Source organism: Tursiops truncatus, chromosome 2 (genome assembly GCF_011762595.2).
Source record: "Tursiops truncatus isolate mTurTru1 chromosome 2, mTurTru1.mat.Y, whole genome shotgun sequence".
NCBI lineage: Eukaryota > Metazoa > Chordata > Mammalia > Artiodactyla > Delphinidae > Tursiops > Tursiops truncatus.
The window spans coordinates 75,337,326-75,363,809 of NC_047035.1; the positions used below are offsets into that span (position 1 = coordinate 75,337,326).

Below are 26,484 nucleotides of genomic sequence, written 5' to 3' on the forward strand. Positions count from 1 at the left end.
GAGCTTGGTGGGATAATGGCAGGTAGGAGTGTTACAGACGGCCCTGGAGCTGGTATCTGGGTACTACCGTCGCTCCGACCGAAAGAGGATTTCGAGGGAGAGTAATAGAGACGTGATCTGGGCTAGAGGGGCCGGAGGGCGATAGACTGAGTGGCTAGAGAGGCCGGAGGTAAAGGGCTGTAGAAGTCGGGCGGACCCGGAATCCAGAGGAAACGGGACCATGACTTATGCTTATCTCTTCAAGTACATCATCATCGGGGACACAGGTAACCCGGGGCGACAGCCCTCAAGCTGGGGCGGGGATTCGAAGCACCGAAATCGGGTCTTGGGGGCGGGGCTCATTCAGTGGGCTGGGCGATTAAGTGAAGCGGGGGCGGGGCGGGCGGCCGGGGGCGGGGCTCGGGGCTCGGGGCTCGGGGTTCTGGGTTCTGGGCTCTCCGCTCCCCTTCCCGAGTCCCGGATGCCCCGACACTGGACTGTACCCGGGCGGCGTAACTCCTAGAACGGGCGTCCTCTTCTTTCAGGTGTGGGGAAGTCATGTCTGCTCCTGCAGTTTACAGACAAGAGGTTCCAGCCTGTCCACGACCTCACAATAGGTAAATGCATGTACCTGTCCTAGAATAGGTTATGAAATATGGCGAACTAAAGTGGAAAGTTAGCAGCCTTTGGTGTTCGAAGTAAAAAGTTACCTCTCCCTGTTTTTGAACTATTTAAAAGTTATGTTTAGTGAAGTGTGACTAATCAAATGCTGACAAATGGGGAGTAAGTAATTGAAAGGTAACTTTAAATTTAGAGATGAGCGTGAGGTATGGATTAGTTACTGTAGGATTTGTTTTCCCAAATGCAATTTGTATGTCTGTGGAAAATCCCACGGAAACATAACTATTAAAAAACTCGCCTTGCTTTGCGGTAAATTAGTGCGAACCTCACATGTGTTTTTTCAAAGTAATCACTACTATATAGATTTTGTGTGTGTGTTGGAAAGGAGGAAGCAAATTGAAGACCCGTCCCAGACTTAGAATTCAAAGGTACGTGGAACTAATAACTTTTGTTTTAAAGAAAAGAGAATGATAGAGTTCAGAGACACACTGGTGATCCTAGGAAGTATGAACATCTTCCACATATTTGTGATAAGGCATGGCCTGCTGGGGCTTTAACGACCCTTTCCCCATAATCTCCATAACTCCAGCCCCCCCCAAAATATATGTGTAAAACTAGTCTTCTTGCCATGCAGATGCAGTTTCAGAATAAAATCCCTAGCTCCTATTCTTACTATATTGCCACTTCCAAGTCACACCTTATGGAAGTCTAAGTTACTACTGATCCCAAAGGACTTATTCAGAAATACCTAATGAGGTTAGAAAAGGATTTAGAGGATAGTATCAACAGGAAAATATTTTTGCAAATGAATATTAAGTGCACAACTACTCTGTGCTAGGTGCTAGTGATACAGTGCTTAACAAGGCAAACACTGTGCCTACATTGAAAGTCCAGTGTAGGAGGTGGGGCTGGGGGCAGATAATCACAAGTAAATTTCAACTGCAAAAGGGGAAAAGAGGTACCACCTCTATCAAGAGAGGCTGAAAATGGAAGAATGAGCAGGAGTTTGCCAGGGAAAGGGAAAAGTGATCAGGGCAAGAAGGAATAAAATGTGCAAAGGCTCAGGAATAACAGAGATCAGGCTACATTTGGAAAACTGAAAGTAATTTAATATGGTTGGAGCATGGAATTTAAAGGGAGAGCGGGAAGAAATAAGGCTACAGAATATATTAGGGATGAAATTTTGAAACACCTGAAGGTAATGGGAGTAAGTTTCAAAACAAGTTTCGAAACAGAGGAATGAAGTGATCAATCAAGTTTTTCCCAGAGTCCAGTATAGGCTGTGTTTCTTTCTGAATTCAGTTTTCTGTGCCAAGATAAACAAGGCAGTTACATAGAAAATATGTGCAAAATATGAAGGTTTCTGTGTAATTAGAGGAAGTTGCATAAAAGGGGACAAAAGTGTTATTTTTTAATTCTTCCCCACTGAAATTCCATTCTTCTTGTCCAGAAAGAAAACAAAATTAGTGACTTTTTTTTTTAGTGACTGTCACTATTCTTGATGAAGCAGTCCAGAGTAGTAAGAAGCAATTTTTTAATTTGTCTTATTGACTGCAGAACTTTAGAGTTGAGATTCTGGTCACACTGTGCCTGGGGCCACTGAATAGCAGAAGCTAGATTAGTGCTCTTTCTTACTTGGAAATCAGAAGTCCTGGAGTAAAGTACTGTATAAAAATAGAAAATAGGACAAATTGTTTGACTTATCATCAAGTAATTTTAATGTAAGTAATCTTCAATTTTTAAGTTTTGTCCTGACATAACCTTGAAAGAAGCTGAACGCCAGGTAAACCAAAATCTTCATCAGGCTGTTTCCAAACTCCTAGGAGGAAGGCTGTTTTCCAGTGAACTCTGGGAATTATTGGAGACCTGAAATGTTTCATTCTTGAGAACCTACTTCTTAGATAGGTGCTTTTCTAAAACAAAAATTCTAGAATTGCAAAAAGAAATATTGTTTCATATAGAGGACTAGAGAGTGACTTTGAGAAAATATTAGGAAATATTTTCAAAATTTTTATAAGTTTTTAAAAAAGTTACAAACTTAAACATTACCTAATAACATTTAAGCATTAAATAATAATGCTAAAATTTTATTCACTTTTTCCTTGATTTATTAGTTTTATCCCCATATCTGCTTTTTGGTTATATTTCCAAGGTCATTATCTAGAGCACAGTTTTTAATTCTAGAAGGTAAGTAAAACTTCAAGGAGCACAAAATGAATTGGAGCAAATAGGCAGCTGTAATGTGCTTAGTGGTACTAAGTGCAGACAGAGGATGAGTCTTTAGCACATTGAGGAAAAGCATGAACCTCTCATTCAACATGGCTGTTGTTCATTCTTTCTCGCGGTTTTCACTGACAGGTGTGGAGTTTGGGGCCCGTATGGTCAACATTGATGGAAAACAAATCAAACTGCAAATCTGGGATACGGTGAGAGGAAACAAAAATACTTTAGTCCTGATGCAGGGGCAAAGGGCTATGATGGTGGGGCTAATGGTGGAGATCAGAGTAGTAGAAGAGTGAAATCAAAGAGATAGGGAAGCTTTCACTTCCATCTGTTACAGTTGCAAATTCTGAATGCCATATCTTTTTGTTTTAAATTACCCAAATAATATATGAGTTTGCTCTAGTAAAAATATTGATTACATAATCCCAAGTTGGGGAATTCCCTGGCAGTCCAGTGGTTAGGACTCTGTGCTTTCACTGCAAGGGCCCAGGTTCAATCCCTGATCAGGGAACTAAGATCCCACAAGCCACGTGGCACGGCCAAAAAAAAAAAAAAAATCCCAAATTCATTTGTATTTTACTTTGGAATGCATTTTGATTCTTAGGAAATGAGCCTATCTGACTTTGTAGGAATGGATTATATATCTTGAAACTATATATAATCTGATGCTTCCATTTGGGGGAGATTAGAAAGCTGTTAATTCTCTTTATCTCCATCTTAATTCTTTGCTGCTTCAGATTTTTTTTTTACTGGGGATGGACAAAGATACCTCAGACTGATGCACACCAACCCAGATTGAACTGCTCACTCTTTCTAGCTTATTGGCTCACAAACTTTGGTTCAGGAACTTGGATTGAGATTAAGAAGTAAAGTGATTTGATTTTTTTTTAGTATCTTTATTGGAGTATAATTGCTTCACAATACTGTGTTAGATTCTATTGTACACCAAAGTGAATCATCCATATGCATACGCCCTCTTGCATCTCCCTCCCAGCCTCACTATCCCACCCCTTTAGGTCCTCACAAAGCACCGAGCTAATCTCCCTGTGCTATGCGGCTGCTTCCCACTAGCTGTTTTACATTTGGTAGTGTATATATGTCAATGCTACTCTCTCACTTCATCCAAGCTTACCCTTCCCACTCCCTGTGTCCTCAAGTCCATTCTCTATGTCTACATCTTTATTCTTGCCCTGCAACTAGTTTCATCAGTACCACTTTTTTTTTTTTAAGATTCCATATATATGTGTTAGCATTCGGTATTTGTTCTTCTCTTTCTGACTTACTTCACTCTGTGTGACAGACTCTAGGTCCATCCACCTCACTACAAATAACTCAATTTCATTTCTTTTTATGGCTGAGTAATATTCCATTGTATACATGTGCCACATCTTCTTTATCCATTCATCTGTTGATGGACATTTAGATTGGTTCCATTTCCTGGCTATTGTAAATAGTGCTGCAATGAACATTGTGGGACATGTCTCATTTTGAATTATAGTTTTCTCAGAGTATATGCCCAGTAGTGGGATTGCTGGGTCATATGGTAGTTCTATTTTTAGTTTTTTAAGAAACCTTCATACTGTTCTCCATAGTGGTTGTATCAATTCACATTCCCAGCAACAGTGCAGGAGGGTTCCCTTTTCACCACACCCTTTCCAGCATTTATTGTTTCTAGATTTTTTGATGATGGCCATTCTGACTGGTGTGAGGTGATACCTCATTGTAGTGTTGATCTGCATTTCTCTAGTAATTAGTGATGTTGAGCATCTTTTCATGTGCCTCTTGGCCATCTGTATGTCTTCCTTGGTGAAATGTCCATTTAGGTCTTCCACCCGTTTTTTAATTGGATTGTTTGTTTTTTTGATATTGAGCTCCATGAGCTGTTTGTATATTTTGGAGATTAATCCTCTGTCTATTGTTCATTTGCAAACATTTTCTCCCATTCTGAGGGTTGTCTTTTTGTCTTGTTCATGGTTTCCTTTGCTGTGCAAAAGCTTTTGTTTCATTAGGTCCCATTTGTTTATTTTTGTTTTTATTTCCTTTACTCTACGAGGTGAGTCAAAAAGATCTTGCCGTGGTTTATGTCAAAGAGTGTTTTTCCTATGTTTTCCTCTAAGAGTTTCATAGTGTCTGGTCTTACATTTAGGTTTTTAATCCTTTTTTTTTTTTTTTTTTTTTCGGTACGTGGGCCTCTCACTGTTGTGGGATCCTCCCGGACCGGGACACGAACCCATGTCCCCTGCATCGGCAGGCGGACTCTCAACCACTGTGCCACCAGGGAAGCCCTTTAATCCATTTTGAGTTTATTTTTGTGTATGGTGTTAGGTAGTGTTCTAATTTCATTGTTTTACATGTAGTTGTCCAGTTTTCCCAGCACCACTTACTGAAGAGGCTGTCTTTTCTCCATTGTATGTTCTTGCCTCCTTTGTAGTAAATTAGGTGACCATATGTGTGTGGGTTTATCTCTGGGCATTCTATCCTGTACCATTGATCTATATTTCTGTTTTTGTGCCAGTACCATACTGTCTTGATTACTGTAGCTTTGTGGTATAGTTTGAAGTCAGGAAGCCAGATTCCTCCAGCTCAGTTTTTCTTTCTCAAGATTGCTTTGCCTATTCGAGGTCTTTTGTGTTTCCATACGAATTGTAAAAATTTTTCTTTAATTCTGTGAAGAATGCCACTGGTAGTTTGATAGGGATTGCATTGAATCTGTAGATTGCTTTGGGTAGTATAGGCATTTTCACAATGTTGAATCTTCCAATCCAAGAACATGGTATATCTCTCCATCTGTCTATGTCATCTTTGATTTCTTTCATCAGTGTTTTATAGTTTTCTGAGTACAAATCTTTCACCTCCTTAGGCAGTTTATTCCTAGGTATTTTATTCTTTTTATTGCAGTGGTAAATGGGAGTGTTTCCTTAATTTATCTTTCTGATTTTTCATTGTTGGTGTGTAGGAATGCCAGAGATTTCTGTTCATTAATTTTGTATCCTGTAACCTTACCAAATTCATTGATTAGTTCTAGTAGTTTTCTGGTGGCGTCTTTAGGATTTTCTATGTACAGTATCATGTCATCTGCAAACAGTGTCAGTTTTACTTCTTCTTTTCCAATTTGTATTCCTTTTATTTCTTTTTTTTCTCTGATTGCTGTGGCTAGGACTTCCAAAACTATGTTAAATAAGAGTGGCAAGAGTGGGCATCCTTGTCTTATTCCTGATCTTAGTGGAAATGCTTTCAGTTTTTCACCATTGAGTATGATGCTTGCTGTGGGTTTGTCATTTGTGGCCTTTATTATGTTGAGGTAGTTTCCCTCTATGCCCATTTTCTGGAGAGTGTTTATCATAAACAGGTGTTGAATTATGTCGAAAGCTTTTTCTGCATCTATTGAGATGATCAGATGGTTTTTATTCCTTAATTTGTTAATGTGGTGTATCACATTGATTGATTTGCTATATATTGAAGTATCCTTGCATCCCTGGGATAAATCCCACTTGATCATGGTGTATGATCCTTTTAATGTATTGTTGAATCCTGTTTGCTAGTATTTTGTTGAGGATTTTTGCATCTATGTTCATCAGTGATATTGGTCTATAATTTTCTTTTTTTTGTGGTATCTTTTTCTGGTTTTGGTATCAGGGTGATGGTGGCTTCGTAGAATGAATTTGGGAGTGTTTCTCCCTCTGCAATTTTTTGGAAGGGTTTGAGAAGGATGGGTGTTAGCTCTTCTCTCTAAATGTTTGATAGGATTTGCCTGTGAAGCCATCTGGCCCTGGACTTTTGTTTGTTGGAATATTTTTAATTATGGTTTCAATTTTATTACTTGTGGTAGGTCTGTTTATATTTTCTAATTCTTTCTGGTTCAGTCTTGGAAAATTGTACCTTTCCAAGAATTTGTCCATTTCTTTGTGGTTGTCCATTTTATTGGCATATAATTGTTTGTAGTAGTCTCTTATAATCCTTTGTATTTCTGCAGTATCGGTTGTGATTTCTCCTTTTTCATTTCTAATTTTATTGATTTGCATCCTCTCCATTTTTTTCTTTATGAGTGTGGCTAAGGGTTTGTCAATTTTATCTTCTCAAAAAACCAGCTTTTAGTTTTATTGATCTTTGCTATTGTTTTCTTCATTTCTATTTCATTTATTTCTGCTCTGATTTTTATGATTTCTTTCCTTCTACTGACTTTGGGTTTCTTTGTTCTTCTTACTCTAGTTGTTTTAAGTGTAGGGTTAGATTGTTTATTTGAGATTTAAAGTGATTTGATTTTAAAAAGCATTTCTGATGGCCCACTGGAAGTATTTTCATCTGCTAAAGTTAAATGCTGCCATATGATTCAACCATAACACAGGCCTCCCTCAGACTTTCCCTTTTAGTTCCTAGAAGGCCGCAAGGAAGGAAGCTTTCAACCATAGCAGAAGACGAGAAAAAGTAAGATAAAAGCAAAACAGGGGGGCTTCCCTGGTGGCGCAGTGGTTGAGAGTCCACCTGCCGATGCAGGGGACACAGGTTCGTGCCCCAGTCCGGGAAGATCCCACATGCCACGGAGCAGCTGGGCCCATGAGCCATGGCCGCTGAGCCTGTGCGTCCGGAGCCTGTGCTCCTCAACGGGAGAGGCCACAGCAGTGAGAGGCCCGTGTACAGCAAAAAAAAAAAAAAGAAAACAAGCAAAACAGGAATCAAATAATTTAAGACATAAAACCATTAGAGGATAAATAAAATTTAAGTGAACTCTTGGAGGGAAAAAGCATGTTTTAAATCTTAAAGTTTTGTTAATATTACCAACAAACTTCTTTAAAATTATTTTTGGATTTTGTTGTTCTAATAGGTATGCAACTCATTAAAACATTTGTATGATTCCTTTTTTTAAATATATATTTTTATATTTATTTATTATTTATTTTTGGCTGTGTCGGGTCTTAGTTGTGACATGAGGGATCTTCACTGCAGCATGCGGGATCTTTTGTTGTGGCGTGCGGGCTTCTTTCTGGTTGTGGCCTGTGGGTTTTCTCTCTCTAGTTGTGGTGCGTGGGCTCTAGGGTGCGTGGGCTCTGTAGTTTGCGGCACACGGGGTCTCTCATTGAGGTGCATGGGCTTAGTTGCCACACGGCATGTGGGATCTTAGTTCCCCGACCAGGGATCGGACCCATGTCCCCTGCATTGGAAGGCAGATTCCTTACCACTGGACCACCAGGGAGGTCCCATTTGTGTGATTCTTATAGTAAGAGATTCTTGTATTGTTGGAAATGTAACCTTAGAATTAGTGTACTGGAACACTCTTCTCACCTTCAAACCTGGGTTTAGGTTATATGAAATAATGTCTAAGAAAACAAACTTTTGTGCTATGAAGTACTAAGCTCCTAAGTTTATTTATTTATTTTTTAAACATCTTTATTGGAGTATAATTGCTTTACAATGTTGTGTTAGTTTCTGCTTTATAACAAAATGAATCAGTTATACATACATATATTCCTCTTCCCTCTTGCGTCTCCCTCCCTCCCACCCTCCCTATCCCACCCCTCTAGGTGGTCACAAAGCACCCAACTGATCTCCCTGTGCTATGTGGCTTAAGCTCCTAAGTTTAAATTATGGATTCAACATATATAGAGTTTATAACTTTTGGCCCGTTACTGAACTGTCCTTTGAGCCTAATTTTTCCCATTTGTGATATAATTAGTATCATTACTGTTACTGTTATTATACTATGAAAAAGCTATTTATTTTCCACATCTTAGTTTTCCTATCTTTAAATTATGAACAGTAGTCTTCCTTCCTAAACTGTATGTTGGAATATGAGGATAAAGAATTTCAAGCATGTGAAAACTTTTCCTGTAGGATAGATTCAGTGCTCAGGGTATTCATATTTAGATGATTTTGCTTCCTTTAATGAAAACCCAAAAAAAACCCCAAAACTTCTTCCATCAGGAAACCAAAAGTATCCAGTATATGGGGGAATTAATAAATTGCTCAGTTATAAATAAAACCTAATATCTTGGCCCCAGTTGGAAATGAGATTAGAGTATAAACAGTTGGGTTTGTTTTAGGAAAACTCTGTCCTGGGCCCTGGGCTTCTTTCCCTATTTGTTATTCCTGTTTGCCATGACAAGATCCCAGCAAGGCACATCTTGGTAGTCCTGCCTTTATTAGTGGAACACTAAAGGTTAATCAGCATATGCCCAATTTAAGTGTTTTGTATCTAATTTTCTACATTGATCCATCAAAAGGAAACTTCCATTAGACAGGGCATTGGCATTCTAAGATAATTTTCCTTTTTATAGATAAAGGAATAGAAACAGAAAAGAAAGGTTAATGTGATATGTTCAGCATCATATGGGATTGAAAATACTCTGAGTTTCTAGTTCTATTTCCAGTTCTTTCCTAGGGGATATTGGGAAATGTATGGGAATGTCTTTGATTGTCACACTGTGGGGCACTACTAGCATTGCAACGGGGAGCCAGCGATGCTAAACATTTAGCAATTTGATGGACAGTCTCATAGGAAGAGTTGACCCACCCAAAATATCCATTGCACTGTCATTGAAAAATATTGATTTCCCACCTGGACTTCTCCCTGGGCAGTCAGGTTTCCTTTTCCCTAATTCTCTTTTCTTCTTTTTTTTCTTTTTTTTTTTTGCTGTACGCGGGCCTCTCACTGTTGTGGCCTCTCCCGTTGAGGAGCACAGCCTCCGGACACGCAGGCTCAGCGGCCATGGCTCACGGGCCCAGCCGCTCCGCGGCATGTGGGATCTTCCCAGACTGGGGCACGAACCCGTGTCCCCTGCATCGGCAGGCGGACTCTCAACCACTGCGCCACAGGGAAGCCCCTCTTTTCTTAATAGAAGTTCTTTTGTAAAATTAAGTCCTTTGTGTTAGAGTGGCATTTGATCAAGTAATTTCTCTGGAAATAACCTGGTTTTGTTGGGATTCTTTTTGTTGTCATGTTGATGGAAAAGGCTGGACAAGAATCCTTCCGTTCTATCACCCGTTCCTACTACAGGGGAGCAGCCGGAGCACTGCTGGTGTACGACATTACAAGGTGAGTAACATCTGGTGGGTGAGAGGCAGATTCTTTCCTCTGTTCTCAATATCTTTTTTATCTACTGAATCTAGTTAGAATGCTAAAGAGGAAAGGCCTCTCTAATATTTTTCTTTACACATATAATGTTCCCCCTTTTCCCATACATTTGGAATTGCTTTGGCGTTTTGAAATAAGCCTTTGACCCACTTTCTAAACTTTTCTGCTGTAGGCGTGAAACCTTCAACCACTTGACCTCATGGTTAGAGGATGCCCGGCAGCACTCTAGCTCCAACATGGTTATCATGCTGATTGGGAATAAGAGGTAAAATTTTATTTGTATAAATAATAAATACCAGGAGTCATCTAGGTACTCTGTGGACATTGGATCATTTGGGCCCTAAACTTTTTTAGTTTAGGTACATTTAGTGTCTCAGTTAAAAAAAAAAAAAATTATTGTGGTTAAAATATACATAACAGGGCTTCCCTGGTGGCGCAGTGGTTGAGAGTCCGCCTGCCGATGCAGGCGACACGGGTTCGCGCCCCGGTCCGGGAAGATCCCACATGCCGCGGAGCGGCTGGTCCCGTGAGCCATGGCTGCTGAGCCTGCGCGTCCAGAGCCTGTGCTCCGCAACGGGAGAGGCCACAACAGTGAGAGGCCCGCGTACCGCGAAAAACAAAAACAAAAACAAAAACATATATATATACACATATATACACGTAACATAAAATTTACCATTTTAACCATTTTTAAGTAGATAGTTCTGTGGCATTAAGTATATTTACATTGTTCTGTAACCATCACCACCATTCATCTCCAGAACGTTTTCATCTTCCCTGACTGAGACTCTGTTACCATAAACAGTAACTCCACATTCCCCATCCCACCAGCCCCTAGCAACCACCATTCTACTTCCTGTCTCAATAAAGTTGACTATTCTAGGCACCACATATAAGTGGAATCATACAATAGTTGTCTTCTTATTACTGGCTTATTTCATTTAGCATAACGTCTGCAAAATGTATCCATATTGTAGCATGTGTTAGACTTTCCTTCCCTTTTAAGGGTGGATAGTAGTCCATTGTATGTATTTACCACATTTTGTTTATTCATCCATTGATGTACACTTCAGTTGCTTCTACCTTTTGGCTATTGTGAATAATGCTTCTTGTCAACATGGGTGTACAGATATCTGTTTGGGTCCCTGCTTTCAATTCTTTAGAGTATATACCCAGAAGTGGAATTGCTGGATCTTATGGAAATTCTCTTTGATTTTTTGAGGTACCGCTGTATTGTTTTCCATAGTGGCTACACCATTTAACATTACTACCAACAATGCACAAGGGTTCCAGTTTCTCCACATCCTCACCAACACTTGTTATTCTCAATAAATTTTCTAAGGCACCCATAGGCCAAAAGACATACCTAATAGTTTTGTTATTAAATAAATCTAAACAAGATAACAAGTATTTTTGTCATAACAACTAACTGAAAAATGAAAAACATAAATTAAAAGAAAAATAATTTTCTATTTCATTCTTAAATAACCATGACAGCACAGCTTCTCAAACCTTGGAATCAATATTGGACACTACCACTCTCCGTTCCAAATTGATTTTAGTGCAGGGTTTGCTTTTTGTCACAGCAACTGCCAAAAAGTCAGCTTCGCAAAGATGTGCAAATGTTGAATGGAATCTTTCAGGATCTGATGGTGACATTGCCAGTTATATCAAGCTTGTAATTTATTTGGTGTTCTGATGTTGAGTGTTGCTGTGTTTCCCTTGAATATTTAAAGTAACCTGTGGCACCCTTGTGAGTTTGTAGTAGTGCCTAAGGTGCATCGTTTGAGAACTGTGGCCACAGACTAATTGTACTCATTTATTGGTTCAACCAATTTATGGAAAACCTGTTATGTCTTAGACATTGTGCCAGACCCTGAGTGTGCAAGGTGAAAACAAAGCCCTGCCCCCATTCCCATGGAGCTTACCGTCAATGGGGACATAGTTATTGAATATAAAATGATTTGTATCTGATTATAAATTATGATAAATGCAGCGAAGGGGAAGAAAAAGGGCACTATAAAAAAGAGTACCAGGGTACTTATTTTTGATTTAGAGTTGTAATTTAAGCTGGAATCTGAAGGATGTGCAAGAGTTCCATGGGCAAAGATTTTAAAAAGTATCAAATAGGGGTAAAAAGCTGTGTGAAAGCCTTAAACTGGAAAGAAGCTCGATAAGTTTAAAATGTTGAAAGAACCCTGGTATGGTTGGACTAAATCAGAGGGGAATGGTGCAAGATGAAGTTGGAAAAGAAGGCAGGGGCCAGATCTCATCATGGCACTTACTGATCTGAGAGAGGAGTTTGGATTTTATTCTAAACACAGTAGGAAGCATTTAAGAGTTTTAAGCAGAGAAGTAGCTTGATCAGGTTTTAAAAGATCACCCTGGAGGGGAGCAAGGGTTGACGTGGATCTTAGCAGCAGCAGTCCAAGTGAGAGAGTGGTGGATTAGACTAGGTCGATGACGCAGAGAGAGAAAAGTATGATTTTAAGGTACATTTTGGAGTACCTCGCTTTGGGGTGCATAGGGTATTTGGAGTGAAGGAGGAAAAGGTGTTAATAATGTCTTGGTTTTTGGCTTGTGCCATTTATGGAGATGTGGAAGCTTGGGACAGAATCAGGACATTTCATTTTGATGTACTTCTGAGGTGCCTTTTACACATCAGAGTGGAAATGAAGAACAGACAAATGGACAAACTGATCTGGGGCTTAGAGGTGTGTCTGGGCTAGAGGTACAAATTTTGGACTGTTGCCATTAAGGGTTAGTTCTTCCCTGGTCTTCACAGAGCTGATGAATAATAAATCTACATTTTGTAGGTTTGTTGTTCTCTAATGGACTTACTCCTTGATTTTTTTTTTTTTATGGTGAAAAACTGGAATCCTCCCAAATGAAAATTTCCTATTAGAAAAATGAAAATCAGGCAGTTCACCATTGCCTTATTCTGCAGCCTTTTATCTTGTCTTGCATAAAGTGTTTCCATGCCACTTTATTTTTTCTCATTCCTTGGCTCTGTCTTCACATCCTCAGTATCACCTAATTTTTTTTTTTTTTTTTTCGATACGCGGGCCTCTCACTGTTGTGGCCTCTCCCGTTGCGGAGCACAGGCTCCGGACGCACAGGCTCAGCGGCCATGGCTTACGGGCTCAGCCGCTCCGCGGCATGTGGGATCTTCCCGGACCGGGGCACGAACCCGTGTCCCCTGCATCGGCAGGCGGACTCTCAACCACTGCGCCACCAGGGAAGCCCAGTATCACCTAATTTCATCCATATCATTTTCTCTGAATCCCTCATTTCCCTGGTGGCAGGCTGCTACTTATTATACACATTAATAATGAGACTAGTGTGTGTTAAGGCAACTGTGTTCTCCCTATTCCTGGCTCTCTCTCTTCTTTCTTGTAGATTGATTCTAGTAAAGAGGAAGACATTTATCACTATGGGATTTGACATCTATGACTTTTCTACTTTCCAGTAACTGGAATTTCCCTTTCCTCTTCTTTCCTTTGCTTTAACTGGATCTCATTCAAAAAAGCAGCATAAGGCATAGACCTTGAGTAACTAGGGGGCTTGCCTAACCTCTTATAAACCTTTTTGTCTGTAATAAGAGTAAGGTATTATCCTCAACCATGCAGCAGCTGTCAAGAATCTGATCTGAAGAATATTTTCCAAGAGGCTACAGAAATCAGTAACCCTATACGAGGAACATCATGCAGGATCTACATTCTTTATGGATTAACTGGCAGTTGAAACAGCTATGGGATTCTTTTAGAACAAGAGTTTCTTCTTTCACTTGGATCTTTTTTTAGTTTTCTTCCCAATTAATCTCTTGCAGTGACTTAGAATCCCGTAGGGATGTGAAGAGAGAAGAGGGAGAGGCCTTTGCTCGGGAGCATGGACTTATATTCATGGAAACGTCAGCCAAAACAGCCTGCAATGTTGAAGAGGTACTATTTGGGAAAAAGTAGGGAAAGTTTTCAGAGATTATACCATATCTTTGTCCTTTAATTCAGAATTCTCTTCCCTTATAAGACATGGGTAAGAAAAGGATGTCTTATGGTCATAGTGACCATATGTCTCCCTTTAAGGGAATTTTTCCATTTCTTTTTCCTTGATTCCTAAGGCTTTACTTTTATATTAGGTAGCATTAATTGGTAAGTGTGGATTGACACTACTGTTATTTGTAAATCAGTAGAACTAATGGATTCTACTTTAGTCATTCTTAAGCCTGATACTGACTGTATCTTCAGTAACTAACTGAGAAGAGAGCATGTTTGTTTTATTTGCAGAGGGTACCAGCCTAGGAACCCTAGGTATATTGTGTGTCAGTACCAAAATACCATAGAATCCCCTTTTTCTTTTTGAAACTACTCAATGGCTTTTACAGGGCCTTTGGGGGACCATCTGTATTTTTACTCCATTCTCCTAATATTTCCTAATTCACCTTTGAAATCCAAATAGGAATAATATTTGTATTCTCTTTTCTTAATCTCTCTACCTAAACTTGAGCCTAATACTATGGTTTATGTTTCCTTTAGGCCTTCATTAACACAGCCAAAGAAATATATAGGAAGATCCAGCAGGGTTTATTTGATGTCCACAATGAGGTGAGATAGGGTGGGGGTCTGACAATGATTTTTTTTTTTTATGTAGGTACACAGAAACCTGTCATCCTTTTCGTTTTTTCTCAAGTCTGAGACCCAGAATGCTTAAAGAGATTATTAATTGGTGATCTAAAAGGTTTATACGTTATGGGAGATTTTCTTTTCAACCTCAGTTTTTTACTATTCCAGAGCTTGGGGAAGTGTGATTCTTAATTGCTCAGCGCGGCCATTTCTGTAAAGCAAATTTGGGGTCAAAACAGAAAAAGGGATTATATGCTAATATGCTGCCACTTCTCTTTTACCTCCTCTTACTCTTAACCTAATCACATCCTGATTCTGCACATAGCTTTGAAACTTAAGTATAACAGTCACTTTAAAAATGGGCACGAAAGCCACTTCTGGTCATCGATAATACCAGAGCTGGTCATCTCATCTTCACTGTCACAGATTACTGTTCCACAGCAGTCTGGCTAGAGTGCATGGTTACTTGCCAAGGCCATATCTACTTCTAGAAAACGTGATTAATGATTTCTCCTTTTACCCCTCTCCTTTCTCCCACTTAACTTTCACACTGAGGTGGGAACTACTGCCTCTTTTCTTCTACAGGCAAATGGCATCAAGATTGGCCCCCAGCAGTGTATTTCAACGTCAGTGGGACCCAGTGCCTCCCAGCGGAGCTCTCGTGACATGGGGTCCGACTCTGGCTGCTGCTGAACATCTGGCCTGGACTCTTTTTTCCTTCCTGGAACAGCTTCAGATAAATAGGCTTAAAAAAAGAGGTCTTACTTGCTTTGGCTGAGAAAAGCCTCTTTTCAAGGTGTGATGTTTTGCCTTTCCACTTAAAGACCAGGGGAGAATTTGGGCCCTTATTGACCTGTCCTTCTTCAGGGACGTGAGCATTCCCTATAGATTAGGGCTCTTCTCATCCTTCTATTTTAATTTCTAAAATGTTAGGATCAAAGCTGATTGTCATGGTAGTTCAAAAATAAATTCTTTTATAAGCATATACAATCTACTCCCCACCAAGAATTAGTAACAATGGTCTAGGACCTTCTGCTTGAGCACTTGAGATTACTGGGATCCAGCTGGCCTTTTGACCATAGGTCCTCAGTCTTGGGATTTCATTGAATTTTTTCACTTGCCACGTCATAAGATGTGTTGCAGATAGTGGTTCCTTCTACTTGAACTGCTCAAGGATGCTGAATACTTCTCCATCATCCCATTACTAGTTTCTCTGTCTTAGAGTAGCTACAAAATTTTGAAAGCAGTGGAGTTGCTCCTGGACCTGTAGCCACTTACTATCATTACCTAGAGAAAACATCTTTCCCTGTTCATTTTGTTTTAGGGACCAGACCTACCATTAGTAAGTCAGTGTCTTTCACCAAATAGACTCCTACTGTTTCATCACACACACTTCTTAAGAAGACCTATTTAGACTTTCTATTGTAGTCAAGCTAATCTGCTTACTGGACATGACATATTTGCTTCCACTCCTATGCCTTTGCACATGCCCTACTCTCCACTAACATTATACTCAAAGTCCACATTTTTTTCCTTCAGAACGCCTTCTTTGACTGACCTAGGGACTTCTGAACAATTATTGACATAGTACCTTTTAGCTTTCATATATTGTTTATTCATATGTATATTTATTTGTATTTATGTTGCTTTGTAAATATGTTTTATAGTAGCTTTGTGTGTGGAACCTGTCTCCCCATGTAGGTTGTAAGCTCCTTGAGAGTAGTAACCGTGTTATCCTTTTAGTTTTGTAAACCGCTTCCTCCACCATTCCTTCGGTGCCTAGTGCTATTCCTGTGATCACTGAATTTGACTGACATACTTAAAGACCTGGAACAGGTTTATCTTAGGCTGCAGAGGAAACAAAAGGCCTTAGCGTCATCTCTTTGTAATTCTATCTCAATCTCTTCCACCTGCTTACCCTGGATTCTATATTGCTCTTCTCCCTCTCCTCTCTCTCCCTTCCCTGGCCCTTCACCTCCATTCCATGCAGCGTACACTAAGGCTGCCTGCTTCCAAGCAGTCAAATGAGTGGATACTTCTCCAGCCATTCTCCTTTTCAAGAGCATATAATTCTATCCTAGTCAGCTTTGCCTTAGCTTCACTAATCATGCAGCCTTCTGGGCCAGTTGCTATGTCATTTTGACTTGATGTCCCATTCTCTTCCACAGCACTGAGGTCTCGTGAATTTTCCTCATTGTTTTTGTTGTTGATGAATTGTTTCATAATTAAATATATGCATGTATCCAAGCTGCTGACATTTCGTGTGTCATTTCTGATTGTATCCCAAACATAAGTAGATACTCTCTCCTTCTAGGGAATTGTATCAAAGGTATTGGAAGAAGCCTCCTTAAGATACATTCATTTTATACAGGATTCTGCCCCCAGTAGTAGTGGTATTCTTTAATAGTGCACCACAGGAAGTTGGAAGGCATTTGGAGTATTGCTTTGATTATCGTTTGGTTTGGTTTTTGAAAAATCCTACCTCATTCTAAAAGGGATTGAGGCTGTTGAATTTGGCTTGCCCCCTCACAACAGGGACAGAACTAAAGTAAATATAACTTAATAGTTTCTGTACAGGAGTTTTCCTTTACCAACCAAAAAAACCTTTAGTGATTGGGATGAATCAGAGCACTGATCAGAGATAGCATTCTGCCTAGAGCTGCTGCTTTCAGAGTCATTAAAGGATACCATTTTGATATTTTAGAGTGTATCTTTTTGATCTGAATCCCACATCCAGTTATTTTATCCAAACCACTGATAACCTTCTATACTCAGGTATTTCACCAATTTTAGGGAAGCATGAGAAACAGAAGTACCTGGGCAAATTCATGACCTGTATTGATCATTGCTGATGTTCTGAATGAAATGGTCATGAAGAATTATAGAAAGTGGATCTCCCACTCCCATGTGAAGAATCGTAGTTATAAGATAATATGGGTGTTGGTTGGTTTTTGAAGGCCAGGACTATTGGAAGTCATATTTATAGCAGTCTAAATCATTACTATTTATAGATCATTGAGGATAGCAGGCACACCCATTCCCCTTTCTGTAATGCTTATTAACTGGTTCTTTAGGTAGTAGGTTTATTTTGTATCAAATAAGCAGAAGGATAATAGGTTCTCATTCTAGAAACTTAGTAATTAAGATCATATCTGTCTACGCATTTACAGACAGATATATTGTTCTGGTAAGTCCTAATACTAACATCAAGTTTAATTTGGCCAACAGATTTTGTTCAATATACAGAGAAATGTATTTGGCCAAGTTTAATCACTTCTGCGATAAAATACTGATTCGTGTGACTCCTTAAGGTCTCTGAGCTCCCATGTATGACCATGCAAATGTTACTCCTTGAGAAATTCCTTTAATGATACGGAAAGATTCCCTTCACTCAATAATTCAAAAAAATAAAAACTTCTTGTAGCAAGTTGTAATAGCAGTAGAGATTTAAACTAAAAAAACACGGGAAAAATCTCATTGAGGGCAAGAGAATTTCACCTACACTAAAATTATTAACAATTTAAACGCAGTTATTAGAACATTACTCTGCAGCCAATGTTTCTAAGGCAGTCTCTTAATGCCCCTCCTCCTTGCATATAATTTCACCTTTAAGACTTCTGCTCTCTATCTGTAGTCACAGGTAGTTTGGGTCTATTGATGAACTTAGGCCTTTAAAAAAAAAAAAAAGTTGAAATTCTTCCCTGAATCCTGTTCATTTCCAACTGACTAGCAGTACTCTGTACCGTCAAAGAATACTGGAAACCTTGCACGTGAAGCATAAGGATTAGAAGCATCTAGAATAGATGCATAACCTATGTTGATCTTATGCTGATATCCTGAGGAGTGAGGTGTCTCCCAGAGGATTATCCCAGGAACTCGGAAAATCCACTCATTCCGAGAATGCATTTTTGCTTCTTTGATTTGGTCAAGATCGCTTCCCTCGTATGAGAGAGAGGGTGGGGGCTGCCTCCAAGCGCATTCAGCACTATTCCAGATTTTCTCCCCATCGTGACTGAGGGATACTCTGATCATCTAAAGGACAGTACATGGGGGCTGCACCTAAGTAGTCCAACAGAACGCTGAAAGGGACTTCAAATTCCTTAAGCACTCCTTCCTCCTCCCCGCCCTAAGGCACCAGCCCGATCCAAGATGGCTTCCCAGAAACAGGTAACTAAACGTTGTTTTCGTTTAGAGCGCCCCCAACGGCGGGGATCAAGAAAAGATGCCGAGAGATCTGAAAGTCCGTGAATTGAGAGCCGTCAGAGCCGACCTACCGCCAAATTTTATTTTCAATCAGGCATATTTGTGGTTGCCTCAGCCTTTTAGGCCCTCCCACCCTCAAGAGACTTCCTGGATAGTACTCACACTACCCTGCTGGAAGAGGCGGGGCGTAGGCCCTGCCATTGGTGGGTGGGAGCGTAGTTGGGCGGAGCGAGGGAGAATGGACTACTAGCAAGCTAGATTGAGCCGAGGGCTGGCCATGCTCCGCCGGAAGGCGCCTTGTTCTCCGAAAGGGTGAATTGAAACGCTGGCTGGAAAGGAAGCATCAGGACTTGTTCAGGTAGGCTTTCCGCTCACGCCCGCCGCTCAGTGCTGGTCCAAGAGTCTTTGCAAAAGCTGAGGCTCTTAGAATTGGCTTCCATAACTCATTCTCCTCCTCGCGCCCCCGCCCTCTGCCCGTCCCCCAGTTGTAAGGGATCAGGTGCTGGGTGATGCTCTGGACTGAACCATTCTCCTTTGTGAGAGGCCGGGGGAGAGGGCGGCTGCCGGGCCGAGGGGCCCGAGTCGGGCCGAGCCGCGAACGGGGCTGCGCCGGCGCCTGTGAAGTTTTTAGGGCTTGTCATTGCATTGCTGGGTATCGTGTAGATTTGAGGCAGCTCCTTGTTCTCTTTTCCCCTTCAGAGGAGGGAAAACTCCCCGGCTCCGTTTGGTTACTCCATACTTTGGACTCAGAAGTGGGAGGTTAGGGATTTTTTCTTCCTCTTTTTTTTTTTTTTTTGCATTTTAGCAATAAAGGTGGGTAAGAGAGCATGGGGTGAGCCTGTGCAGATTGTTTTACATTCTTAGGTGTAATTTCTGTGGATCTTTGGGAGAGCAGAGCAGGCTTTTGGACGTGTTCAGAGATGTGGGAAGAGAGAAGCTCAAGCCTTGCATTTCCATTGACAAGTCTGCAGAGCTCACTGGTTTTCTGTTGCATTATGTAAACTCTTCAGTGCCAGAAGACCCCTCCCCCTACCTCGGAGCGAATGCAATTTCTTTATTTACCTGGCTCTAGTGTCGCAGGAAATTTCCCTGCCATTGCAGCAGCTGTGCAAATGCAGCAGCTCCTACCTTTTAAGGGTCAGTCCTAAATGATTAAGGTCTTCAAGGAAGAGGTGAATAGTGGTGTATAGATGTTTAGTGAGCCAATCTCTTTTCAATGAGCACAGGGAACCAGAAGTCGAAGACTTAGAACTTGATGTCTTTTTCTTTTAAAGAATAGACATAGTGGAGCGCCCCAAACACCAGAGGAGCTGCATTATCTGTCTACTACACCCTACCATCACATTAGCATCCACAGATTGTTTACTCTTCATGTTGTTCTGAACCTGTCAGTTCAGTCAGGGATTCTCTAACTGGTTATCCTTAGAATCATGTGAGGTCCTATCTGGTGTGGGGCACTTTAGGTGCTAGAAGGTGAGTTTGTGATTTGAATAACGTTCTCTCTTAGTTCATTAGATAACGTCTTCTGCTTAGGAATTTCTTTTCTATTAATCAACAAATAGTTGTCAGAACAAACTATGGTCAGCCTCTTAGGGCCAGAACAAGGGAAGCTTCTCATTCCAAGTATTTTGGATTATCCCACCCCTTAAAAGAAAAGAAAAATTATGACAAGGAAAACAACATTTTTTATTTGAGAAGTCAGGTCGCAAGAGCGGTATGCCAGTGGGTCTGCAAGGCAAGATGAAGGACATTGGCCAAAGAGAGGGTAGCTGTGTGTGTAAAGACAGGCTTGGGGGAAGGTTTAAAACTGCAGTAGTGGGCTTCCCTGGTGGCGCAGTGGTTTAGAGTCCGCCTGCAGATGCAGCGGACACGGGTTCGTGGCCCTGTCCGGGAAAATCCCACATGCCACGGAGCAGCTAGGCCCGTGAGCCATGGCAGCTGAGCCTGCGCATCCGGAACCTGTGCTCTGCAACGGGAGAGGCCACAACAGTGAGAGGCCCGCTTACCTCAAAACAACAACAACAAACAAACAAAAAAAAAAAACTGCAGTAGTAAAAGAGTAGTGGATTGGGATAAGGGATTTGATGGAGCGGTGCATGGGTACTGGCACGGTTGTCACCTTCCCCATGTGTGATCTATATTGTGCATGTGGCCTTTTTTTTTTTTTTTTGCGGTGCGCGGGCCTCTCACTGTTGTGGCCTCTCCCATTGGTATTGTGGTAACGACCACTTCAGAGTTTTGCTTGTAACAAGAAAAATTTGCCATTTTATGTGAAGAGTTGAGTTTTTGAAGGTAAGGTAGGATGACGATGGGGCTTAGTCTTTAAAAGAAACCATTTTACACATCTCCTTTGGAAAGGGTGCAGTATTTCTGGGCAAAACTACTTCTTAAGATTAATTTGTGGGTGTCAAGCACTGTGCTTGCTTACTGAAAGAATGAGATTTGCTATTCTCATCTGTGGAAGGACTGTAACATCTTCACAATGTTCAGATGAATACTAAATGCTTTGAAGATATTGTTTGTCCACAGTCCTGCAAGCGTTAAGCTATCTTCTGAGCTTAGGTTTAGCGTAATACCTGAAGGATAAACAGAAGACAAATATTTTTCTGGACCCTCTACCTTCACCCCTAGAAGTCACTCCACTTCTGGAGTTGCATTCGAGCCAGCCCCTGATCTGTAGGTCTTTGCTCGACCTACCCTTGCACTACTGTAACCAACTTAGTATTTACTATTTTACTTTTAGCATTCAGTCCATTGATAGACTATCATTTCATATCTTACTCAGTTTAACTTTTTGTATCTGCTCTTTAATTAATTATTTATTCTCTTTCTCACAGAGTTGGTGCTCTTCCTTTCATCCTTCTGTTACAATTTTGTTCACTTTGCCTTTTGTTTTAATTCACTTACATTGTCCCTTTTTGCATCTGTCTTGAGGCCGTTTAAGAATGCAGAGATCCTAATTTTCAAGGTATACTTCCTTTGGTGCCTAATACCCGAGTAACAGTTGTATTTCTGTTTTTTGTTTTTTGGGTTTTTTTTGGACCGCACAGAGCGGCATGTGAGATCTTAGTTCCCCGACCAGGGATTGAACCCGCGTCCCCTGCAGTAGAAGCGTGGAGTTTTAACCACTGGACTGCCAGGGAGGTCCCAACAGTTGTATTTCTATATAACAAAGCCGTTGTATGAACCATTTACTGTTGCCTAAAGGTTTATTTAACCATTTATTACATTTTGAATTTTATCCTGGATAACCTTCCCCCAGCATTAACCTCTGTTTTGTGTTGTGTGTACACGTGTATGAAGTTGTAATTTGGCTCTGTTTTTTGCCTAAAAAACTAATTCATATTGTCTTGAAGATTTTCATTGTCTCTGTATTGCAAAATAAGTCCACCTCTTTGTAGTCTCTGAGATTTCTCATTAAGCTCTTCAATAGGTAACATTTCTTTTGCCCTTTTGTCAGCGGTCACTTTCTATCCTTCACTAGACCCTTGGTTGTTGAATGACGCATGAAGCAAAATGCTCAACTTTAAAATGTGTTAATTCTTGCTTTCGGATCGCAGCAGGAGACTTTTAAAAATAAAGCACTTAATTTCTACCCACAAATGTACATTACATGATCATCAAAAGCCTAGCGTAAACAGAAAGACTGGCATAGATAATTTCTTTGCATTCACCTTCAGCAGGGATGAATCCAGGAATGTATTCCAAGCAGTAGAGCAGTGTAGGAAGCCTAGACAATGTTCTAGCCTCTTCCTATTCAGACTTTCCAAGTATATTCTCACTAGTTTGTTTGAAAAGAGTTCCCAGAACATGTTCAAATAAAAGTACAAAAATATTTCAACATCAAAGCAAGGATTTTAAACATTACTTACTCGTATGTGTAATTTTTAAGAAAAGATTGGCTTCGTAACTGAAAGAATGAACCATTCCTGATTTTATTCCTTCAGTACATTTCCAGAGAAATTTATTGTGTATGGCTTCTTTTTATTTGGTATTTTCAGACTTTATTTCATTTTAAAAAAGTAATTAAATGACATGCTACTGAAATTACTAGATAATAAGAGAACTGTGCTTCTTTCCTCCACTGTATGTCAGCACCCTAAATCTGATAGTTCTAATCCTTTAGGCAATGTCCCAATATTCCAGTAATTAGTAACTCTGTAATAACAACACCTTTTTGTTTTGTTTTGTAGTTCTCCTAAAACTATATCAGTAACTCTCTGAGAAAGAATATGTATTAACTGAATTCTTAATTTCACCTGAGAGGAAGGATATTCAAGACCTGTAACGTCTTTGGGGTTTCTTAAATTGTCTCTCATGGTCATTAGAGAAACCTTTGGAATATCCTGCCTCCCTTTTTTCCTCTACTGCATACTTTGGGGATACATTATATCTTTAGGGATTATTCCTTTGGGACATGGGTATTCTGAAGTACCCAGTCCCATTAGTAATATGGGAATTTCTCTTTGGTTCTAGAAGAAACCAGTGATTTCAGTAGTTTGGCTGCCTACTTAGAACCAAATCATAATACAGTTTTGTAATAGAACATGAAAGTCATACTTCACATATTCTATGATTTTCATGTTTTATTACAGATATCAGATGTATATCAGGGATACATCCATCTAAATAAACTGAATGACTGGGAAGATTTTTCAGGATTTTTGAATAGGAGCTACCAAGTTGCATGAACACTGAACTTTAAGTGTTTTATTCTTTTTTTTAAAAAAAATAATTTATTTATTTATTTTTGGCTGCGTCGGGTCTTCGTTGCTGCGTGTGGGCTTTCTCTGGTTGCACTGAGCGGGGGCTACTCTTCGCTGCGGGCTACTCTTCGCTGCGGTACGCGGGCTTCTCACTGCGGTGGCTTCTCTTGTTGCGGAGCACGGGCTCTAGGCACGCGGGCTTCAGTAGTTGTGGCGCACGGACTTAGTTGCTCCGCGGCATGTGCGATGTTCCCGGACCAGGGCTTGAACCCGTGTTCCCTGCATTAGCAGACAGATTCTTTTTTTTTTTTTTTTGCGGTACTCGGGCCTCTCTCTGCTGTGGCCTCTCCCGTTGCGGAGCACAGGCTCTGGACGCACAGGCTCAGTGGCCATGGCTCACGGGCCCAGCCGCTCTGCGGCATGTGGGATCTTCCCGGAGCGGGGCACGAACCCTTGTCCCCTGCATCGGCAGGCGGACTCTCAACCACTGCGCCACCAGGGAAGCCCGGCAGGTGGATTCTTAACCACTGTGCCACCAGGGAAGTCCCCAGTGTTTTATTCTTCATTGCTTCCACTCAGTACCCAGTCATTCTTTGTTTATTTACACATTAGTTCTTCTATAAAGTGTAGTGCTTCTGCCTGTTTTTCAGGTATGCCTCCTGTTGGGGGGACATTTTCCTTGAAGAATTAAATATATATGGGTAGTGGTCACTTCCATTCACTGCTTTCCTGAAAGTCATGGGAGTCAAAAGTTGAGGTACCAGGGTCTGGGCATGTGAGCTACCAAGGGACAGCCTAGTCATTTGGAGAACTGTACGTTCCCACAGGCAGGCATTGTGAAGTAAATGGAGTATTCAGACACTGGCATCGTTCATACAAACACAAAAAATGATTAATAGAATTACCTGCCTGTTGGCCTAGCCACCGTGCTGGTTGAAGTCTGTTCCGTGGTTTTGAGGTTAAAGGGTTATACTGCTTTCTCAGCACAGTAGTACTAGTCCTTTGATCCTGCCCAGCAGTCCTGCTATTCTAATTATGAAACTTTTGCATCTATTTTAGTGTCCCACCATTCTGCTTAGCAGATCAGCTCAGCCAAACCTCTAAGGAGTAATTTTGCTTTGAGGGAAACCTTTAGTTTTTAAATTATTGGACAGGGAATAATAAACTTTTTATTTGCCTACTGTGTGCCAAACATTGTACATTATCTTTTAATCTTCACAATAACTCTGGAAATGTATGTGATGTTACTTTCATTTTACAGAAGAGAAAAAATAAGACAGTGAGGTTAGATCATTTAACCAGGAGTAGGACTCTGATCTGTCAGACTTCAAAGCCTCATTCATTATCGTCTCGCTACATTTAGAAATTCAGTGCTGACCCCTGGAGGAGAACTGTCTTTGACCACAGCATTAGGCGAGTAGGCATTCCATAGCCTGTTAAAGCTGTGTCTTTAGCAGTTGTAGAACCTTGAGAATGTAAAATTTCTTTTTGTCTTTGTATTTCTGTCTGTTAAAAGGAAAAAAAAAAAAAGGAATAGTTTCTTTTATTTAACTTAGTTATTTTGAAGATAAGATTATGTGAAATATTTCAAGCTCTACAGAGGAAAATCACTTGGTCAGTCTTGCAAATAACTAAATTTTTTAGCCAATGCAAGTCAAACTAGCCAACTGAATTTTCATCAGTCCCATGTCGCTGGGTCACATTTTGTGCCTAGAGGCACAAGTGTGATAATAACAGTGTTTCTCCCCCCAGCCACACATACATTTTTTAGCATAAACGTTGCAGTGAAAACAATCCCTCGTAAATAATTAAGAGTTCCCTAGTGGCCTAGTGGTTAGGATTCCCGGTTTTCACTGCTGCGGCCCAGGTTCAATCCCTGGTCGGGGAACATTGTGCAAGCCATGCAGCGTGGCCCCCCCCCCCAAAAAAAAGTAAGTAAATATTTATATTTTTCTGTTAGGCTGAAAAAATATATGTATACTTGGCGCAATTAAAGTAGGGCATGCGAGGGTGGTGTGGGAGAGCATAAAGAGGAACAGGACTCTTACCTAAAATATATATATTATGGCGGGAGGGCAAAATGGGCAAAGGGGATCAACTGTATGGCAATGGATGGAAAGTAACTTTGTGGTGGTGAGCACGCTGTAGTGTATACAGAAGTAGAAAAATAATGTTGTACACATGAAATTTATGTAACATTATAAACCAGTATTACCTCAGTAAAAAAAAATTATGTATATCATTATTTACGCTGGATGTCCAAAAGTGGTGTCACACAAGGTAGATATATTAATCCAGTTAGATATTCCTCATCTAGAACCTAGACTATTATTTTCACCTTGGTGAACATGTGCCAGTGAAGAGGAACTTCTCCAGATCCAGTCTAACTTGACCCCAGTGATCGTTAAAAATTAGGTTCTTACATTCTGTCTTCAGACTTAGACCAAAACTCCAGAGTTTTACTGGAAAAAAATCTACAATGAGGCTGACTTAAGAATGAATCCATGCCCTATTTTTGAGTCATATGGGTATGGTTTCATCCATTCACTTCTTGCCATAGTTTCAAATTGGTCACCACTGAGGCTTTATGGTCCCAAGCCTAAAGGAGATAACTGAAATTTCATTGCTTTCAATAGTAATTACCACACTATAGAAATTAGTCTTTTATGTGTATTGGATGCAGCTTCTTTTACTATACCTGAAAGCTGTGTCTGCTACAGGTCCTAAAAAGTGAAGATGCTTACGATGTTGTGATGCCTCTTCTGAATGTTTCTGGTAGGAAATGTGCCACTGCCTGTTTACTATCTCAGCAGTCTGGAGAAGCCCTTGGTTTTGGTCAGATAGTTCCGCATTACCCCTCCACAGCCCCACTACCACACACCTTTGGCTGGAAGTTGAAAATGCATTCCTTCACAGAAGTACACTGAGTGCCTTTTACCACCTGATAAGCCAAGGAAATATTGTAATAAGTCATACACAGGCCTTGCCCTTGTGCAACTTGCATTCTAATATGGGGGTGGGGGAGGATGGATATCAAACAATGAATTATATAATGTTATTCAGG

The 26,484-nt window shown here is 40.5% G+C and overlaps 2 protein-coding genes across 11 annotated transcripts in view; both read left to right on the forward strand.

Annotated features, from left to right (window-relative positions):
• The first annotated feature begins 43 nt into the window (after window positions 1-43).
• RAB2B (RAB2B, member RAS oncogene family) lies at window positions 44-16,758 on the forward strand. Of its 6 annotated transcripts, none has more exons than XM_033851371.2 (8): window positions 60-266; window positions 525-596; window positions 2,959-3,026; window positions 9,771-9,853; window positions 10,065-10,157; window positions 13,722-13,833; window positions 14,425-14,493; window positions 15,067-16,758. In XM_033851371.2, exons 1-8 carry the CDS (start codon window positions 221-223, stop codon window positions 15,202-15,204), a joined length of 681 nt encoding a protein of 226 aa, XP_033707262.1. In that variant the 5' UTR covers window positions 60-220; the 3' UTR covers window positions 15,205-16,758. The 6 variants fall into 6 exon arrangements, with proteins under 6 accessions (XP_033707265.1, XP_033707262.1, XP_033707263.1 ...); XM_033851372.2 differs by having other exon boundaries at window positions 15,097-16,758; XM_033851373.2 differs by lacking the exon at window positions 15,067-16,758 and adding an exon at window positions 14,540-14,961.
• A 2,197-nt stretch (window positions 16,759-18,955) lies between these two features.
• CHD8 (chromodomain helicase DNA binding protein 8) overlaps window positions 18,956-26,484 on the forward strand; it is a 56,640-nt gene continuing 49,111 nt past the window's right edge. For 3 of the 5 annotated variants that reach the window (XM_019935137.3, XM_019935141.3, XM_019935139.3), the window contains exon 1: window positions 18,957-19,072. The gene's annotated coding sequence lies outside the window, so the exon portion shown is untranslated. Of the gene's footprint in view, window positions 19,073-26,484 lie in introns of all 5 variants that reach the window. The other 2 variants (XR_012330032.1, XM_019935142.3) reach the window with 2 other exon arrangements.

Excerpts from the sequence above, each read along its gene's own strand:
- RAB2B (XM_033851371.2), top strand. The coding sequence starts at position 221 with ATGACTTATGCTTATCTCTTCAAGTACATCATCATCGGGGACACAG. Across the intron at positions 10,158-13,721 it reads ATGCTGATTGGGAATAAGAG|TGACTTAGAATCCCGTAGGG; the intron begins GTAAAATTTTAT and ends AATCTCTTGCAG. Across the intron at positions 13,834-14,424 it reads CAGCCTGCAATGTTGAAGAG|GCCTTCATTAACACAGCCAA; the intron begins GTACTATTTGGG and ends TGTTTCCTTTAG.